The 16389-nt window shown below is 43.1% G+C and overlaps 1 protein-coding gene across 2 annotated transcripts in view; it reads left to right on the top strand.

Annotated features, from left to right (window-relative positions):
- Positions 1 to 14171, top strand: part of DENND2A (DENN domain containing 2A) — a 94416-nt gene extending 80245 nt beyond the window's left edge. For both annotated transcript variants that reach the window (XM_032221559.1, XM_032221560.1), the window contains exons 15-20: positions 3938 to 4115; positions 5502 to 5543; positions 8951 to 9068; positions 10350 to 10589; positions 11333 to 11419; positions 13412 to 14171. In XM_032221559.1, coding sequence (XP_032077450.1) covers positions 3938 to 4115; positions 5502 to 5543; positions 8951 to 9068; positions 10350 to 10589; positions 11333 to 11419; positions 13412 to 13443 — 697 coding nt within the window. In that variant the 3' untranslated portion in view covers positions 13444 to 14171. The remainder of the gene's footprint in view (positions 1 to 3937; positions 4116 to 5501; positions 5544 to 8950; positions 9069 to 10349; positions 10590 to 11332; positions 11420 to 13411) is intronic.
- The last annotated feature ends 2218 nt before the right edge of the window (positions 14172 to 16389 follow it).

Below are 16389 nucleotides of genomic sequence, written 5' to 3' on the forward strand. Positions count from 1 at the left end.
TCTCGGTTTAAACAGCCTGGTCTCAATGCAATTCCAAATCTGTCTTTTACAACCCAGGAATTCTAATTCCAGAGTATCCCTAATGATCGGAAATAGTGGAATGGTCTGTCTATGGAGATTCTCAGTCATCCAGGTCATGGTTGTCCCAAAGGTGCTTTTTTTTTCCCAAGGGGCAACTGGACTTTCTTGTTTTTGTTTGAAAACTTTTCACTTCTCATCCAAGAAGCTTCTTCAAAGAAGAAGATGACTGCTCCAAAGTGTTTGGTGATGAGAATAGGGCTCCATGGTTCCACCACAAAACCACGGTAGACTAAAGCGCGTGTGACTAAAGCGCGGTGACAAAACCGCACCGTCAAAACCGTGCAACAACAGCACGCCGACAACAGCGCGCCGACAGAAGCGTGCTGTAACATAACCCTAAAAATAACCCTAAACCTAACGCTAAACCTACCCTAAACCTAACCCTAAACCTAACCCTAAACCTTACCTTAAGTTAAATCGCGCTTCTGTCGGCGCGCTGTTGTCGGCGCGCTTTTGACATCGCGGTTTTAGCGCCGCGCTGTTGTCGGCGCGCTTTTGACGTTCACGGTTATGTCGTGCCACGGGGCTCCATTACTCATGATATCCTAACTTCTTTCGTCTTTCTCCCAAAAAGTCCTTTTAGCAACAATGGACTTTGAGAAAGATTTTGGGCATTGACAGATGTGCTATAGACTTGAGTGATACACTTTCCTAAAAGCAAGTTAGACTTGCTGTTTGGGTGGCAGGTTGATAACGAGGGCAGCTTAAAACCCATGTCGTCTTCTGCAAGCAATCTGAATCCAGGTTCCCGGAACGGAGGACAAGCAGTGCTGATCATAACGTTCATTTCTGTGTAGTTAAGAAGACCAGAAAGATAAAGGGGTGGGTGGGAGGAGTGAGTTTAGAATTCAACACTTCACATCTCATAGAAATTTTAGTTTTTACAAGCATGAGGGATAGAAATTTTATTCTGTTAAAAAAAGGTTCTTAGCCAGCCAGAATTGTTGCATACCACTTCAGTCCTCCTCCTCCTCCTCCTCCTCCTCCTCCTCCTCTGCAAGTTCTTTCGTTTTCTGCCACATAACTGCAGAAATTGTTGTCAGGCGTGGAATATTCTTCCTCCACCAAGCCTTCCCTTTTCCCTCCTCAGCATACATTCTCTCATGGTGCTTAACTCAAGCCAGCTGTAAGTGGTTTCCTGGCCATATGATTCCTTTAGGCAGCACAATATATCTCCCTCCTCCTTCTCTTCCTCCCGTCTCCATCCATTCAAGACCTGGCTTACAAACCAAATGATGTTATGGCTCTCTTTCAGTTACATGCGCAGCTTCTAGAAAAATTCGGGCCTACACACTGATGAGTGGCTTGTCCTCTTGCCTATCTCGGAGGGTGGGGTTTGAAAACTCTTGGTTTTGATTATGAAAACAGCATTACCATATTCTTCTTTTACAAAAAGACAGTTTTCTGGCAGTTCTTTTCCTAAAATCTGAAAGACCCAAAGTGTCTCCTAATCTGGGGGCTTTATTTGAGCGTAAGCTCCATGTCACCCATATCCAAACTGCAGGTCATCCAAACATATCTAGAAAGGCTGCCATGATGCCATTAGTTCTCTGCCTGTCTATTTATTCATTTTTCAAAGTACAAGACAGCTTACAAGATTCTTTAAAAATCATGAAAATACCACTATCATCATCATCATTATTGCGGCTCCATTATTCAAATGCACACTGATGAATTTTGCCAAATAGAAACAGCAAAGTTCTTTTTATGCCAGCTGTTCTCAACCAGATCTATTTAAAATGTATTGGACTTCAACCCCTGTTTCTATAACTTTGCTGTTCATTCCATGCTTTCCCTTATATTTCCCCTTTGATTAGAAGTATTTCAACTTGATCAACAGGAGGAATTTGTATTGGCACAATCTTGGTGTTTTAGAATCCCGGCAATTTGAGAAAATGATGGGTTGTGGTAGATCACTGGAAGAGCTGCCTATCAGTGGCTGTTATTTTAGATGACTGGATTCTCCCTCCAGAATTAAAAGCTCTCTCTCTCTCTCTCTCTCTCTCTCTCTTAGTGTGTGTGTGTGTACGCACGCACGCACTCTGTGTCTCAAAAAACCATCTTTTAAGGAATGGCAGTAGAAGAGGATCATGCTCATGAACCTTTTGGGCTCACCTGTCATACTACTATGACACACAAGTTAACTAGATGGGCTTTGAAGCTGATCCCACAAGGTTTTTTTTAAAAAAAAAATACTGTACCAAAATGCTCTGAATTATATGTACGTCAGAGGGTTCCATGGGATTTTTTTGTTTATGCCAACTTCCCCACAAATGGCTGATTTCAGCAGAAATGCAGGCTCGGTTTTGATAGCAATTCCATTAGCTGGCAGGAAAAAGTATTAGGAATTTGGGACGACTCCATGCCTTGCCACGTGTCAAAGGCAACAGTGTGAAATCCAAGCATTTGGTTAATGCTGTATTTCCAGGAATCCTTGTACTCAGGGAGAAAATGGGCCTGAAACTGAGATGTAAACCCCAGGAAGTAATTTTGAGAAATCATCTTGTCTGCACTGTAGATTGCTGGGAGAACTCAGCTAATTCTGATTAAATCAATCAGGTGTGCTTTATGGATGCAACACAATGGTGGGTTGCAGGAGGTACTCCCTGGTACGGGCATACCGGTGCCTGCCGGGAGCACCGGCTACCATTCCGGTATAGTGCTCCGGACAGCCCACCCGCCCGCCTGAGCTCCTTACCTGTATTTGAGTGCTTCTGTGCACGCGCATGGAACATACGGCGCCTGTGCGACGCTCCACCGAGCAGCTGGAGTGTCACAGAGGCGTCGTGGAGGTAAGGATGCATGGGCGCACTGTGTGCTGTGTGCTGTGCTGCGGGCTGTGCGAGACACCGGGCCCCGTTGTACCATACCGGTTGCACCAGAATCTGGAACCCACCACTGATGCAACAGAATTCCAGGTTTCTGTTGGGAACCAGTTTGGGTCTTTTATTCCTATAAGCATTAATGAGAATGCGAACACTAGCATTGAACAAAAGCCGTCAGCATTGTCTCTTTCAAGGATCCGAAAAAGGTATGGATATTTCTATGCAAAAAACTTTTAGCATGCAATTATTTTAAAAGCTAATATTAAAAAAAAAATCAGAGAGATGTATGTTTTAAAAGTCTCCCTAGAAAAATTAGTCTCAAAGAAAAAAGTTTTTTAAAAACTATTTGCATTTTTTAATGGTCTTGAATAATTAACATTAAGTGTACTTTAGCTGTGAATGTAAATGATTTTGCTTTTCTTTTTTTCTTAAAAAAAAAAGGTTTAAAAAGCCGCTTAAAATACTGTAGTACAGGGTTGTCAAACTCGCGGTCCATGAGCCAGATGCGTGACGCGCTGGCCACGCCCAGTTTAGCGAAGGGGGGAAAGCCCTGATACATCATGTGATGACGCCGTGAAGCCGTGACTTTGACAGCCCTGCTGTAGTATAAGCACAATAAGACAGACTAGATTTTTACAACTCAGTTTTTGGATTAGACTTTAAATTATCAGAAAGCCAGTTGTGTTTGTTAAGGCATGTTCATGTTGTATTTATGGATTTAAAATGCTTTGGAAGAGCTACTAGAGCCTCGGTGGCGCAGTGGTTAGAAAGCAGTACTGCAGCCTACCTCTGCTGCCTGCCGGGTGCCTGCAATTTGGCAATTCAAATCTCACCAGGCTCAAGGTTGACTCAGCCTTCCATCCTTCCGAGGTTGGTAAAATGAGAACCCAGTTTGTTGGGGGCAATAGCTGCCTCTGTAAACCGCTTAGAGGGGGCTGTATAAAGCACTGTAAAGCGATATATAAGTCTAAGTGCTATTGCTATTGCTACTACAAGGAATCTTGATTGCTTCTTTCATTTTTTTCTTCTAGTACCTTGTCCAAATGCTGCCATGCCACAGTGGCCCTTCTCTACCCCTTTGCCTGGCAGCACACTTACATCCCGGTACTTCCCCCTTCAATGATTGACATTGTCTGCTCACCAACCCCCTTTCTGATTGGCCTGCTCTCCAGTTCCTTGCCCCGCCTCAAGGAGCTGCCAGTGGAAGAGGTGAGATCAGAAGAGCTGGAGGTTGTGTTAAACCCCAATTTGGCTTTTAAGCTGCATGTGTGAAGTCAGATATGGGACATTTCAGTATCTTACTAGCCACATACTTTAATAATTTGCAGGGTGCATGTTTTCGGCTGGAAACATTATTGTGGCTCAGAGGGAGATCTTTTTAAAACAACGCTTTTCAAACGTGACATTGTTAAGATGTGACCTCAACTCCCCAAATTCCCAGTATGCCGGCTGGGGAATTCTGGAGTTGAAATCTGCACATCTTAATGTTGCCAAGTTTGAAAAACACTGATTTAAAACATGTATTAAAATTGCCTGCAAAAGTCAATAGACGGCAGTAGTTGAGCTACAGGAAACTGGGATACACTCTGTAGAAATTATTTCTTTGAGAAGTTACCCTAATGCCTGCCTTCTCGTATTTTTCCAGTCCTTTTAGTCTATTTTTTTAAAAAAATCTGAGGTGTTTTAAAGGTTATCTGAAGCCTTTTTTTAAAGCCCATATTTATACTTGCTTTATCTTCTTGTTCCAGGGTGAGATGTAGATTTTTTTCAATGTTGTTTTGCAAATGTTTACGTGAGATACCTTCGGGGGAGGGGGAGATTGCTTTGAGATGCAGCAGATCCATTTTTAAAACAAATAACCAAATTAAACACACATTGACAATCCTATGCTTCCATCATTTAAATGCAAGCAGCTATCTCTCATTTTAATTCAGCCCATTGCTGCTGTCTGTTATGTGGCAGCTCAGGCAGGAAATATTCCTGAGAGAAAGCTAGCTAGTGCTCTCCCTTTCCCTCCCTCTTTCTCTCTCTTCCTCTCTTCCTCACTCTCTCCCACCCTCTCTCAGAGAGAGGGAAGGAGGGAGGGAGGGAGAGAAAGAAAGAAGTGAAGAACAGCTTCCATGTGTTTCAGTTGTCAGCCTGTGGTTTTGTGGTTAAATTCATAAAACCACCCTATGATCAGACTGGCTTTCATATCTTTTTGTGGCTGATGGGATTAAATTGATGAGATGCAGCCTTTTCTCCTGAAAGCTGCAGAGCAGGCAATCCTTTCCTCAAGGACATCAGTCTACTTCTTCCCTCTATCCATGGATCAAACCCTGAAGGTGTCCTTTAACTGGTGCAATGGGAATGTCTCTCCCAAAGGCGTGGAGCCAGGGCAAAAATGTAAATTCAATTTCCCTCCTATTTACTTGGAAGAAACTTAGCTATACTTAAGGGAATTCTTCAAGAATTTCCTTTTGTCATACCTAAAATTACACCTTGCTTAACAATTTTTGAGGCATTTTGAGTCCTGTATGCAAGATATTTGGAGAACTCTTCTGCTCTAATGTTCTCTCCCTCTCTCTCCTTTTATGTGTATTTATTGGTGGCCAGGTCCTTGTGGTTGACCTTGTTAATAACCGGTTCCTTAGACAGGTAAGCATAACTTATTTGTTCAGTCTTTCCTTTTTCTTTTTAATTTGTTCGGGGAGAAGGGAAGGGTGGGGAAATCTTTTGCTTAAAATCATCTGATACTGAATATAGAATATAGGGCCGCAGTGGCTCAGTGGCTAAGATGCTGAACTTGTCAATCAGAAAGGACGGCGGTTCGAATCTTTAGCGCCGCATAACAGAGTGAGCTCCCGTTACTTGTCCCAGCTTCTACCAACCTAGCAGTTCAAAAGCATGTAAAAAATTAAAGTAGAAAAAAATAGGAACCACATTTGGTGGGAAGGTAACAGCGTTCCATGTGCCTTTGGCGTTTAGTCATGCCGGCCACATGATCACGGAGACGTCTTCGGACAGTGCTGTCTCTTCGCCTTTGAAACAGAGATGAGCACCACCCCCTAGAGTCAGGAACGACTAGCACATATGTGTGAGGGGAACCTTTACCTTACTGAATATAGCCTATCACTTTCTTAATTCCTGCAAATTCCTAAGAGAGTCATGGGAAATCTAGACTAGAAACAGATAGCCATTCGAAGCTGAGAATTTAGCTTTTGAGGTGGCATTGCTTTTCCCAGTTTGCATGCACATTTTCTCCTCCTGACGTCTCCTCTGATCAGCAGTTTCAGAAGCATCAAACCATCTTAAAGCCTGCCAGAGTTACTGGCTGCCAGTGAAAGCATAGAAAGGAAAATAATTGAAACTGTGACCTTTGGCTTTGAGAGAGAGAGAAAGAAAGATTGACTACATATCTACTCTTCCAGCCAGAATTCATGTACTTTGAGAATATTTTCAAGAGTGATGTCTTTTTTTTTTTTAGATCAGTACGTGTAGTATTAGAAACCCAGGAAAATCATTTAGAAATGAAAGTTATAAAATAGACAAAAGTAAATTCCACATCAGAACCAGCCCAAAAAACTTCAGATAACCGCCAAGGCCCTATCAGTAATGAATATACTGGTTCTGAATATACTTTTTGCCAACCGTATGGTAGAATTTAATTTTTGAACTTTTTTTGGCAGCTGTGCAGCAATTGCCAAAAAAGCCCACACAATTTTAGGCTGCATGAACAGAGGGATAGAATCAAGATCATGTGAAGTGTTAATGCCACTTTATAATGTCTTGGTAAGGCCACACTTGGAATATGCATCCAGTTTTGGTCACCCCGATGTAAAAAAAGATGTTGAGAGAAAAAGTGCAAGGAAGAGCAACAGAGATGATTAGGGGACTGGAGGCTAAAACATATGAGGAACGGTTGCAGGAACTGGGTATGTCTAGTTTAATGAAAAGAAGGACTAGGGGAGACAGTGATAGCAGTGTTCCAATATCTCAGGAGTTGCCACAAAGAAGAGGGAGTCAAACTATTCTCCAAGGCACCTGAGGGTAGAACAAGAAGCAATGGGTGGAAACTAATCAAAGAAAGAAGCAACTTAGAACTGGGGAGAAATTTCCTGACAGAACAATTAATCAGTGGAGCAACTTGTCTCCAGAAGTTGTGAATGCCCCAACACTGGAAGTCTTTAAGAAGTTGTTGGATAACCATTTGTCTGAAGTGGTGTAGTGTTTCCTGTCTAGGCAGGGGATTGGAGTAGAAGACTTCCAAGGTCCCTTCTAATTCTGTTATTCTAAGAATTTACCTATAATTCTTTGGAATGTGGTGTATCCTAGGACATTGTGGGAAATTTAAAATGGCTTCCCCCCCACCCCAATTTAACTCAGTTGCTATCGCCCAGAGGGCATTTTTTTTCTCAGCCCAATCTTATCTTGAAGCTGGCCAGGAAATGGTGTGGATTGGAGTGTGCATGGCATGTGCTGGTTAGCTATGCTCATATGGTGCACTGAAAAAGAAATGTCTTTAAATCCCGGGGGGGGGGGAGCGGGGTGTGTGGTTCCTTCTGGATCTTCTGGCAAAAGTTCATGTTGAAGAATCAGCCTCTGCATTCAATGCCTTCTCCTCCTTTCAGTGTAATGCTCCTAGTTCAACTTTCTGACATTGTCTTGACATCTAGAGACAATAGTTCCCAGGATATCCCATTAGCTTGGCTTGGAGTTAAAATCCCAATACATCACTAGGGTCATAATCTGCTCATAATTTGGTGTAGTGGTTGAGGCGCTAGCCAGGAGTCCTGACTTAGGTATGAAAGCTAGCTGGGTGACTTTGAGCCAGTCAATCTCTCTCAGCCAAACTGGTTGTTATGGGGAAAATAGGAAGAAGTAATATTGGTATTTTGCCATTGAGTTATATGTGTACATACCCACTCACACACACTTAGTGAAGAAGGGGGGCTGCCAAAAGCCCTGCTGAGGGTATCAGAAAAAGAGGTATGTACTGTATTATAATTACCAATGCAAAATTGTAAGGGTAGTTTGCAACTGCCAGTTGTATGCTGTGTTGTCTTTCATTGGCCATTTTCCTGTGTGTTCTATTGCTCCTTTTTCCCTGACCAAAGGAAACCAATTAAGGAGAAAGGATGGAATATCTTCTCAGTGACTTAAAGCCTTGGTAGCATTAGGATCTGTCCAATTAGAAGCTATTTTCATCCCCAGGGCTGAGTCTGGAGCTAATTACATGAAGCCAATGGCCCAAGATGGAATCTATTATAATTGTATTCCTTCAGCACTTGTAGGCGCCAAATGCCATTTAATGCCTATCCTTTTAACTTGACCATATCCACAAGGGGGGGATACGCCCTCTGCATTTAATACAAAGTGGGGATTTTGCACATGTCTGTGAAGGATCAAACAGACCAATTTCCAAAAAGGTTCCGTCATTCCTCCCCCCCCCCCACCCCGACTGTCCGAAGCTCAAATAGCTTTGAGTGTGTAAAATACCATATTTTTCGGAGTATAAGACGCAGCAAGGTTTTGAAGAGGAAAATTTAAAAAAAGTTTTTGCACTATGCAAACCTCCCCAAAACGGCCCGTTTTTCAGGAAAACGGGCCTGTTTTTCCCCCCAAAAAAGGGCATGAATAGCCTTTAGAGAGCTTGCAGACTGCTCCGGGGCGGGGGGGGGGGGGCAAAAATGAGCAAAAAATGGCCCATTTTTTGCAAAAACGGGCCCGTTTTCCATAAAAAGAGGGGCATGGATAGCCTTTAGGAAGTTTATAGAGTTCTCTTGGGGGCTGGGAGGGATGTAAAATTGAGCAAAAAACAGGCCGTTTTTCACTCATTTCTGCCCTCCCCAGCCCCCAGGAGCTCTCTGAAAGCCTCCTAAAAGCTGTGCACAGCCATTTTGGTGAAGGGGGTGAGGTTTTGGGAAGCAAAAAATGCTGTATTCAGTGTATAAGACGCACACAGATTTTCAGCCTCTTTTTTGAGGGGAGAAAGGTGCATCTTATACTCCGAAAAATACGGTATGTATGCTCTGTCACAAAAAAGCATGTTTTTCTTTTTTTAGATGGAAGACGAAGATTCCATTTTGCCCCGGAAGTTGCAAGGAGCGCTTGAACACATCCTGGAGCAGAGAAATGAACTGGCAAATGAGAAGGAGGAAGTCACACTCAATGGCAAACAGGGTTTGGATTCTGATTTGTTTTTAATTTAACATTTGGTAGTCTCTCTCTTTTTTTGCGGGCGGGGGGGGGGACAATGATTGTTTATCAGTTCAGGACTTTTGTATTTAGCATAACAGTGCTTATCAACCTTTTCACAGATAGAATAGAACAGAACAGAACAGAACAATAGAACAGAACACAACAGAATTCTTTATTGGCCAAGTGTGATTGGACACACGAGGAATTTGTCTTTGGTGCATATGCTCTCAGTGTAAATAAGGAGAATGAAATACATTCATCAAGAATAAAAAGATACAATGCTTAGTGGGAGTCAAGGTTACTAATAAGCTATCAAATCGTACTAGGAAAAAAAATAAAAACAATATAAATTGAAAGATACAAGCAACGTAATGGTTATAGTCATAAGTGGGGAGAGATAGATACTAGGGAGGAACAGAAGAATAATAGTAATACGTTCTTAGTCAAGTATTTGACAGTGTTGTGGGAATTAGTTGTTAAGCAGAGTGATGGCATTTGGGGGGAAACTGTCCTTGTGTCTAGTTGGCTGTGCAGTGCCCTATAGTGTTGTTTTGAGGGTAGGAGTTGAAACAGTTCATGTCCAGGGTGTGAGGGGTCTAAAGGTATTTTCACAGCCCTCTTTTTGACTCTTGCAGTCAAAGGCAGATTGGTAGCAATCGATTTTTCTGCAATTCTAATTATCCATTGAAGTCTGTGTCTGTCTTGTTTGGTTGCAGAGCCAAACTAGACGGTTATAGAAGTGCAGATGACAGACTCAATAATTCCTGTGGAACTGAATAAGCAGCTCTTTGGGCAGTTTGAGCTTTCTGAGTTGGCGCAGAAAGAGCAGGACATGACAGTATTTGAGTACCACCCGTACGGACGACAACACCTTAACAATATCTTAACAATAATTGTTCTAGAATAAGAAATGGCAGATTCTATATGGCTTTATAGGGGTGTTTAAACACAGATTGAATGGTTGTTGGGGTTGCTGTAGTAATGGAATCTTGCTCTGGGCAGGAATTGGGCTAGATTGTATCTCCGATCCTTTCTAGCTCTTATGTTCTGTGATTCTGTGTTGAAGATAGTACAAAAAACTTTTTGAATGCAAAACAGAATTGCTGTCCATGAAAGCGCTCGGTTTTCTTTGATGTAGTGGAATAGATCTGGAGGCTAGCCAAAAACAGTTAAGAAAGATCATTCAACCCCAGTATATTTTTTCCTGATTTTATTTCATTCTTTGTTTTGACTTTCCTCAATTTCCCTACCATGTCCCCTCAGAGGCCAGCCCTTTGAATGAGGTGGTGTCGGAAGCTTTCGTCCGCTTCTTTGTGGAGATTGTAGGACACTACTCTCTCTTCATGATTCCTGCTGAGAAGGAAGAAAAGGCTCTCCAGCGGGAAGCTTTCCGGAAGTCCGTTTCTTCAAAGAGCCTTCGGAGGTTCCTGGAAGTTTTTATGGAGACTCAGATGTTTGGAGGCTTCATTCAAGAACGAGAATTACGAAAGCAGGGAGCCAAAGGTGAGTGGTCCTCTTGACAAGAGGATAGTGCAAAGAATCCAGCAGATTCTTTACACCAAGTCATAGTATTGTTCTGTTTCCTTAGCATTATCATCACTGATACCAGTTTTCTAGGACAGGGATCTCCAACCTTGGCAACTTTAAGCCTGGAGGACTTCAGCTCCCAGAATTCCCTAGCCAGCAAAGCTGTTCTTGAAGTGCTCCAGGCTTAAAGTTGTCAAGATTGGAGGCCCCTGCTCTAGGATGTTGGAATAGAAGTTTCCAATCCTTTTTGGAGATGCCCAGGATAGAACCTGAGACCTTTTATCTACAAGGCATGAATTGTCCTACTGAGTTACAATAGATTCCTGATAGTTGGTAGATCTAAGTACAGTAGAACAAGCACTTCTGACCATGACTTAAATTGGGTGCTGACCAAAAATGTTGCAGATTTTCTGCATCTGATCATGAACAAATACTCGGGTGGTGATCAAACACAGCTATGGCGATTTCCCCTCCTGTGCCATTTTTTTTTGTATGCGCATGTGCAGTCAGTCTTGTTTCCAGTCACAACCAAATCGGTTGTGACCGAAGTTCTGGAACGGATTACGGTCTTGACCGGAGGTTCCACTGTACAGCCTTACTTGTGTAGATGTCTGCTTTGCTTTTTTAAGCATCATACTGTTCCCCAATTGGTAGTAGCAATAAAAACCAACGAACTTAATGGTTAGTTTTGTTATTGTGGCTGTTCTGGATCTCTCTAGGTTTGTTTGAGGTACGTGCCCAGGAATATCTGGAGACCCTTCCCAGTGAAGAACAGAGCGGAGTTAATAAATTCTTGAAAGGATTAGGTAAGGAATTCAAGCAAGGGCAGCTGCTACAGTGTTCATGATTTTAATATATATATATGTGTGTGTGTGTGTGTGTGTGTGTGTGTAGTATTTGTGCTGATAAATAAATAAAGACAATAGTAAAATATTGGGCTTTCTGTCTGGATGGTCTCTTGTGACAAGCCAATGGACAGAGAATGGAAGCAGTTAGCTTCCTCCCATAATTGGGGCATACCAAGGGTTGTGACTTTATATGTATATATGTATGTATGTATGTATGTATGTATGTATGTATGTATGTATGTATGTATATGTATATGTATATGTATATATATATATGTATATATGTATATATTTAAAGTCACAAGCCCTGGTATGCCCAAATATGGGAGGAAGATCACACTTCCATTCTCTGTCCTTCGGCTTGTCACAAAAGACCATCCAGACAGAAACCCAATATTTTTTTTATTTTATTTTTTACTGTTGCCTATATGTATATATATATATTTACTTTACCATGTTTAAATCACACAATTGTGCACCTGTTACCTATGTTTTAGATCATGGGTCTCCAACCTTGGCAACTTTAAGACTTGTGGACTTCAATTCCCAGACTTCCTTAGTCAGCTTCATTGGCTGAGGAATTCTGGGAATAGAAGTCCATAAGTCTTAAAGTTGCCAAGGTTGGAGGCCCCTCTTTTAGATCAGCGGTCCTAAATCTTTTGAGCACTGTGGACCAGTTCTGGGGAAAACAATTTTTCCAGGGAAGTGAGGGATGGTTCCACACACTTCCTAGATCCTGCATGTGTGATGAAGCTTTGTTTGCTTGTGTGGCCTGGTTCCTAACAGGCCATGGACCGGTACTGCTCTTCAGCCTGAGGATTGGGGACCCCTGTTTTAGATAATGTAAAATAAAAAAAGCATTTTTTAACCCTGCGATGGCAAACTTATGGCACGCGTGCCACAGGTGACACGTAGAGCCCTCTCTGCAGGCTGTTGCCCCAGCCCAGCTCCACCGCATGCCTCCTGCCAACCAGCAGCTCTTTGGGTCTCTGCCATATATGCGTGGGGGCGGGGCGCATGCACAGGGGTGCTTGCATTGCATTTTGGAGTTTCGTGCACGGTCACACGTGCATGCTTTGGGCACTTGGCACCAAAAAGGTTAGCCATTACTGTTTTTACCTGAAAGGTTAGCCAATATTAACTATAGTAAACATTTGCTTCTTACCTTCCAAAATATGTCCTGTCCCATCACATCCCTGCTTCATAAGAAAGGAGACTTGCACATAATTTGATGGTGAACATATAAGTTTAATAATCTTCATAGAATCACCTCCATCTTCTATGCCTACAGAATCATGACATTTCTAAAACAATCCAAAATTCTCATGGCATAATTTCTGCAATTGCAGGAGATTTCAAGTGAAATTGTAGGGCATGGGTGTCAAACTCTATTTCATTGAGGACCGCATCAGAATTGTGTTTGATCTCCATGGGCCAGGGGGCGTAGCCAAGATGGGCATGGCCAGCTCAACGTCACTCATCGAGGCCCCATTTTGAGCTACAACGGCCTCCTTCTGCCAGTGAAAACGGAGTGGGGGGGCAGCTCTATTTTTGCTGGCAGAGTGCTGGAGGCCATTGTGGCTGAAAATGAAGCTCGGGAGCGCTGCATGCGACCCTCCTGAGCTCCATTTTAGCTGGTAGAGGCATCGCGGACTGGTCCATCACTGTTTCCTGGGTGGCCTTGTGGGCCAGATCTAAGCACCGCATGGGCCGGATCTGGCCCAGATCTGACACCCCTGTTGTAGAGGGTCATTTTGTAATCTCCCATCAAGGCATCCTAAAAAATTGCAGAGCTCTCTGCAGTTTGGCCTCAGCTCCACAGAGATGCCACGTGGAAAGGTTGGAGACTCAAACTTTAGCCTTTTCTGCAGGTAAAAAAGTTGGCTTTTTCTTTCTATAAACATTCTCTCTCTCTCTCTCTTTCTTTCCCCACCATTAAATCCTCTCTAGGTAGCAGAATGAAATTTCTTCATAAGAAATAAGCATTTGGAGCACCACCAGGAGTGGAGAGGAGGAGATCTTTTCTAAGCATTTCAGCAGACACAGCATGGGCTCCGTTTGTTTTTCCCATTTTAAAACCAAGTCCAGCTTAGCCTGCTCCAGGGGTGGAGGAATCTCCAGAGAAGCAGGGTTTAAAAGCTGCACCTGGGTGGACAGCTGACCTTGTGGCCTCCTATACAGCATGGTGCAGAAGGATGAAGAGCATGCACTGGACAAAGCACTCCCCAACCTCTCTGCTCACTGACCCTTTTGCAGACTTTGTGGTGATTTTGAGATCTTATCTATTACGGTTTTTTGTTTTTTTTGGTGAAAATGTTTCTTATTTATACTGAGGTTAGGAAGACTTATTAGGCAGAGACATTTGTTCCATTTACTCTCCCAAGGGATGACAGCAAGGATAGGCGCGGCCTTAACTTGGATAGTATAATTGTAAAATGACATGAAGTGATACAGAAAGAGGAGGAAGACACACAGACGTAGCGATGGGAAAAGAAGAACTCGTATGCACCAGTAGGTGTGGTGGTAGTGGTGGGGGGACTACTGAATCCATTCAGAATTTTATCCAGCTGACCACTATGTGATGACTTTCTGCCCCTTCCTGGAGTTTGGGATATATGTCCACACTCTTCTTTCGGAGTAAGTCTGATCTGTTGTAATTGGAAGTATGTGTTTATTAAAACAAACTAAAGCATGTGCTTAGTTCAAAGTATTGTATATAGTTTGTTTGGTTTGTGTGTATCTTCTTGTTCTGACCTAGGCTTCCCAAGAGCATGAAGCAGACTCCTTGTCCCAACAAAAACCCCTTTTATTAATTTACTGTGAATTCTGCTCACTCACATCCAGCAAAATGTTTCAAGGGAGGATTTATAGTCACATACCTTATCTGGCTTGTAGAGCTGATAGGCTGATATCTGCAAAACTTGGCAAGGGGTCTCGGAGAGTCACGAACAAATTAAGTGAACTCATTGTCTCCTGCAAACTCCACTCCCCTTTCGCTCCTCTTTTATTTCCTCTGGGAGGGGGCCATTCATCATCCACCTGTGGCCTTAGTCCCAAGTTGACCCTTGTTCCTTAGCTGTTCCCTTCGTCTGGCAACTCTACACATGCGCGCACTGAGAACAGTTTATCCACCTGTTTATCTGCCTCGCTGATGTCTGACTGTGAAGGCAGCTGATAACTGGTATATGGCTCTGGCCCCCTCTCTGCCTCCAACACAGAGCCCTCATCAGAGCCTTCCCCAGATTCCAGGACTGGCCCATGTTCCTCCCCAACCTCCTCACTGTCCAAATCTGCTTCCAGCTCCACTGGCCACTGGCAGGCCACAACACTTCTGGAGTAAAATTCAGAGGGTGATTTGAAGGGCAGAAGCAGCCCTTTGGAGAACCTTCCCACTCACCCACTCCCCCCCCCCCCAAGCAACAGAAAAATGCCTGAAGGGTTTTAAAGGATGAATTGGATGGTTTTGATGATGGGATTGTATGCGCCCCCTAGTGGCCAGGACAGTTGTGAAACAGTTACCTTCGGTCCTTGCATTCCTCTTGGATTTATTCAGTGTTTGTTACACTGCATGGCGATTCATTCATACATGCAAGCATATCATTTAATTTTGTTACATTTATTTACACAACAGTGATGTGTGACATTATTGAAAAGTACCATACCTAATCAAACCGTGATGTGGAATTTGTGGCAACTTGTTTGTACCTTTGAATCAACCCAGCATAAAGGTTTGGGGATAGGGCCATGTTTTCATCCACACCTTTCTCTTTCTGTACATCTCAATAAAGAGAACTGTTTCTGCTCTTGCTGACAAGAAAGGGTTACCTTGAAGTCTTAACTTCAAGGAAGTCTTAACTTCAAGGAAGGCAGTTGATTGTGATGCCACCAGATGTGGGGTTTCAGTTTTAGGTGTGATAACTAATGGGAATGCACTGAAGGGATTCTGGATCCTGGAGAAAAGTGGAGGCTGACCACCGGTGGGTCTCTTGCTTAAAACATTACATGTGTACAAACTCTACTCTTACTTCCAGTAAACTTTAGCCTAGCGATAAAAAAGGGAAAAGCAAAATCATAGCTAAGTAGGATGGGATTCTACTGGTTCAAACTGGTTTGGGTGAACCACAGTGGTGGGATTCAGCTGGTTCGCACCTATTCAGGAGAACCGGTTGTTAACTTTCTAAGCACTTCGGAGAACAGGTTGTTGGAAGAAATCTCATTTTGTTTTTTTCCACTTTACTGGGCTAATCCTGTAAGGGAGGCAGGAAGGAAACAGTCTGGTGTTGTTTCTAGCCTAATCTTTAGTGCCTTGCTTACAGAAACTGACTCTCCAGTTAACCCTTATTGCATTATAACAGCTAAGGCAAAGCGCCCATTGACTGGAGTGATGTTGAGTTGGCCATGCCCACACAGTCACATGACCACCAAGCCACGCCTACCCAGCTCGTCATTAGGGCAGAGAACCGATTGTTAAATTATTTGAATCGGACGAACCAGTAGCTTTGATGATCAGCTGGGAGTGAACCAGTTCATTCCAATGATCAAGTGGGCCCACCTGCCCGCCCCTGTGCTTTACTGACCTTTTATCTTCTCAGTTGAGTTGCATGGCAGAGTGGATTGCCACACCTCAGCTGTTTTCCTCCCCAGCAGTAATGCGGAGGATAAGTGTTCTCAAAGCTGTGCGCACTCACCAAACCGGTTGTTAAACTGGTAAGATCCCACCACTGTAGCTAAGAAGTAGGGCACACAGTTTGGTATAGTCAACTCCAATGTCTTTAAGAGCAGAGAAAACCTATTTTTAGACATTCTGGAGAGCCCCTGAAGCACATATATGTACAGCCCCCATCACATTACACCCTTTCAGATTAAACAGTGTTCTACAAAATGAAGAACAAGAAGTAATAAAGCAAAATAAATAAAAGGAAGGTGGT

This window comes from Thamnophis elegans, chromosome 7, assembly GCF_009769535.1.
Source record: "Thamnophis elegans isolate rThaEle1 chromosome 7, rThaEle1.pri, whole genome shotgun sequence".
NCBI lineage: Eukaryota > Metazoa > Chordata > Lepidosauria > Squamata > Colubridae > Thamnophis > Thamnophis elegans.